Source organism: Arachis ipaensis, chromosome B8 (genome assembly GCF_059453495.1).
Source record: "Arachis ipaensis isolate K30076 ecotype BB chromosome B8, ASM5945349v1, whole genome shotgun sequence".
NCBI lineage: Eukaryota > Viridiplantae > Streptophyta > Magnoliopsida > Fabales > Fabaceae > Arachis > Arachis ipaensis.
Window position 1 is genome coordinate 119,432,356 of NC_142443.1, and position 4,432 is coordinate 119,436,787.

The following is a 4,432-nucleotide window of genomic DNA, read 5'->3' on the forward strand; positions in this document are numbered from 1 at the left end:
TTTTCATGAATAAAAACAAAAATTTATTCCAAGAAAAAGCACTAATTTGAGCAAGGTAAATAAGAAGGGTATCATTATACAATAGTCTATTACAATCATTTATACATATTACGTAATATATGATATGTAAACTTGGGTTTAATTATTCCAGGTTCTACAAGGAGCAATCACCATCATGTTCAACTTCGGAAGCTGCTTCATCCTCCTCTTGCATGCAATCAATACCAAAAGCACCATGTCCATGGCCAAAGGCTTTGACATGATCCTTCAGGGACCTCTTATGCTTGAAATCAGACCCACACAAACAATACCAGATCTTGCCGCAGTTCTTCTCATGCGTCCGCCAATCGCCTTTCACGGCAAACGGCTTGCCACATTTCCGGCAAGCGTAGGGTTTTACACCGTGCTTTCGCTTGTAATGCGTTTGGAGGGTTCTGAAGTCCTTGAGAGGCCTCGCTCTTGGGTGGTCTATGTTGTGCTTGCAACCTGGCGCACAACAGAAGCATGGAAGCCTTAGCATTGCTGTTGGTTGTGTTCCTTTTAGAGAATCTGGTCCCTTTCTGTATTGAGATCCATGTCCCCACATATGCATCTATAAAGCAATCACAGAATTGAGAAATAATCTATATATCATGTTTAGTTTAAGGTGGAAACTGAGGAGCAATCGACTTCACGTGAAGTTAATAGTTGAGAGCCGTTAACTATCAACTTCACGTGAAGTCTACTACACCTGAGTTTCTAATTGGGAGTTTAAACGATGAAAACATAAACGTTCATGTTGTTTCTTGTTAGATACACATTAAAATAACAATGATGTTTGGGAAACAATAAAACTTGTTTTGTTACATTATCAATTCATTTTGATAATATGTTTAATCAAAATGATCCAGTAGTTTAAGGATAGATAACAAAAAATTTTAGTCGAAGAAGAACGGGGAGAAAAAGAAAAAACATAAAAAAGACTTTGATTAAATTTAATTATAAAAATAATTTATTTATTTAATATTTATTAATTATTATTAAAATAATTATATTATTTTAAATGTAATAAATATATAACTATAAATATTATGAATATGTTATGAGTTATTGTGTATCTAGTATTACTGTTTTGTTTTAATGTATTTCAATACTATTAAATATTTCTGCATATGGTGTTTATACATTTATTTCTAAGATAGTAATCAAACTGAGCCTTGATGTACAATAATACTATATCAATAACATTAACAACTACCGACATCTATTGAAAAGGACAACTACTATTGATTAATGTGTGAGATATCTATACTTACATGAGATATATATAATCACTGTCAACTAAATGTACGAGCAGAAAACTAGAACTTGAATGTTATATTGAGAACTACACAAAAAAGTGAAAAATAAGAAAATAAGTATAATATAAAATATGCACTTTTTGTTGATACAAAATATGAAATATGAAACTATATATAGATACTGAGGAAACAAACTTTTATAGTCTATACCGACATAGAAAAACTTTTATAATCAGGCTCAGTCATGAAACTTAATTTAAGGCATTAACTCACTAAGTTGCTCTAATAGGAAGCAGCATAACTATGGATTATGTGAAAGTTGAAACTCGCCCCCCTACACCTTCAAATGGAAAGATTCCGAAAGGAGTAACTAAGAGGGGATAAAAGTTAAATACGAGACATGCATTGAGCTCAAGTAAAATATGAAATATATATTATTAAACTCTAAACTCAGTTGCAATATATTATAGATATGTTTTAGTATTCTTTTTATTAAAGTACCTAACTATTTTATTTCACTGGAGTTAAGAAAATCTTAAGTGATAATGATAAGAAAAAGGTTGAGGGACCAGCAATTTTTATGACTATCAATTTAGCTAGCATACATGTTTTATTAGTGTATTTGAGTTTTTTTTTTTTTTTTTTAACATTAGCTTATAAGAATATGCTAATGATTAAGTGCTAGCTAGCTATATATATATTGAGCATATAGCATTGGCGAATGATAAAAAACAACGAAAACAAATCGAATGAAAGAATAGTTTATTGTTAAGTAAAATGGGAAAATCATGGTTTGAGTGATAATAAAACAAAAAAGCAACAAATTAACTACCTAACACAAAGTCATACATTAATTATTTCATCTTTCAAACTGCCCTTGAAATGAATAACAAAGTACAATACTATAAAATATTAACAAGAACAAGCAAGGCTATTTGAATTTTGAAAGGTTTAAATAATAACATGATTTATCAGTCAAACAATAATCATAATATTTAATTTATAGTCCTTTCCACAATAGGGTGGTAAGTTCGTACAATCTGTACAAATAAGTAGTTCAGATATCCAAATCCAAGTTTTTTTTTCTATTTTTTTCTTGATTGTACTTATTTTTAATTCACATTATGTCATCATGGGGAAGTGGGACTGATGACTAATTTTTTCTCTCTTTTTTTTTGGGGGGGGGGGGGGGGTTAAAATGGACCGATCCGTAATTCTTGACAGATAGATGTTAGGTTCCATTAAATTTACAAAATTGCATTTTAGCAACAACTGGAGTAGTCTGCCATTTTAATTTCTTCACGAGTACTGTTATTAATTATGACTTAGTTTTTATTAGTGTTGTGCAGAACACACAATATTCTAGTTTGACATAAGATGGAAAAATTTCATCAGAAGTTTGAATTGATTTCTTAAACCAAAAGCAAAAAGAAAAACTTATCAATATACATATATAGTAGTCTTACTACCATATTAGTTATGACATATGCAAAAGGAATATGCATGTATGACTCCAAAAATGATCAAACACCGGCCGAAAAAGAGAATAAGGTAAACCAATTAACAAAATATTAATTAATTAAGAATACATTAAAGTAAATTATAGAAAACTAAATTTATGGCTAATAATGCGATGAAAAATGCCTTTTAAAATAAAAAAAAAGTTTAAATATATTTAATACTAACCAAGTGACTATTATGTATTTTAAAAAATGCCATTTATATTCTAAATTTAATAAAGTGATTATAATTATTTTAGTTTTTTCACTGTATTTTTTGACTTCTTACGTTAAGAATTAATCTATTGCGAATTAAGATTTTATTTAAATATTTGTCTCTGAACACTTGATTGTTACATGTACAAAACAAAATTTAAATTTTCAACACTTATTTAGACGGACGAGTGAACTAATCACTCAACCGAACCAACCCAGACCAAGATGATTAATGAAGTGTTTATATGATGCCCAAATTTACAGTGACGAAAAAGACTCAAAAATTCTATTTCACTGGATGTATTATTGACAAAAAATTTATGAGCCCTTAATTATTTAATGGAGGGACTAAGGACTTAATAAACTGTCACCTGAAGATTATTGTATCGGTTGAAAGTCTTGGAGCAGACTGGGCATGAGAACTGAGTAGGACCAATGAGAATCTGAGAAGCTGTGGGAATCCAATACTGAAACTGTGTCTTGTTATTGTTAAATCTCTCTAACAACGAAGGGTGATGCTCAGAAACCACGCTCATCACTTCATCTTTTTCTCCCACAATTTCTTCTGAGTTTGATGAGATCTTCTTCTTCTTTTGCCGATCATCAATACCGGAAGTATTATCAGACACGCTATTAGGAAGCCCTATTCGTAGCGCTACGGCAACACCTTCGTTATCATCATAATCATCATCAGCCAAAAGATTCTCTTGATCTTTTTTGTTGTTGTCTTTTCTCTTCTTGTCCACCACTACTTCTTGATCACTGCTATTGTTGTTGCTATGGTTTTTGAGGCTTATAGTGTTTATGAAAGGAAGGGCTTCTATGAGAGGAGGGGAAGAAGGAGGAGGAGGCAGTGCTGCCACGGAAGAAGAAGATGATGAAGAGGGTGGTTCCAATTGGACGGAGAATAATCTGGTGTTTGAGAAATAGAGAGGATACGATGGTGATGAGAAGAGGGAACTATTAATGGAATTTTGATTAGAAATGAAAGAAGAAGAAGAGGAGGAGGAGGAAGAAGGGAAGTAATGAGGGTGGAGGGGCATGAAGTTGAACCTTCCTGATGAAGCGTATAGATTGGAATAATGTGGGTCTGTCATTGTGAATGTTTAGATATGCTTTCATCCTTAGGTTGTTTCTATATATATATGAGTTTATTTTTTGTGCATTGAGAACCTTATTATATTATAAAAAATAGTTATTTTTATTAATATAACATTATGTAATTGAATGTAAGTATAAAATAATTTTATATTAAAATTTTATATATATAAAATAAAGTTGAGCCATATGAATTTAGACGTTAGTTTTTAGATTTTATGTGAAATTTTTTAAGTTTTGATTGTGCAATGTTTTGCCTGCTCATTTTTATTCTTTTTTCTAACAAAATTGATATAAGATCAAATATATAAATTAAACATTCTCGATAATTTTTTTAAG

At 30.6% G+C, this 4,432-nt stretch overlaps 1 protein-coding gene across 1 annotated transcript; it reads right to left on the bottom strand.

Moving 5' to 3' along the window:
• LOC107612109 (zinc finger protein WIP3) lies at positions 1-4,109 on the bottom strand. Its single transcript, XM_016313932.2, has 2 exons — positions 3,367-4,109; positions 1-592 (listed from the first exon to the last, which is right to left on the bottom strand). The coding sequence occupies exons 1-2, from the start codon at positions 4,090-4,092 to the stop codon at positions 155-157; spliced, it is 1,164 nt and encodes a 387-aa protein (XP_016169418.1). The 5' UTR covers positions 4,093-4,109; the 3' UTR covers positions 1-154.
• Positions 4,110-4,432: the final 323 nt, after the last annotated feature.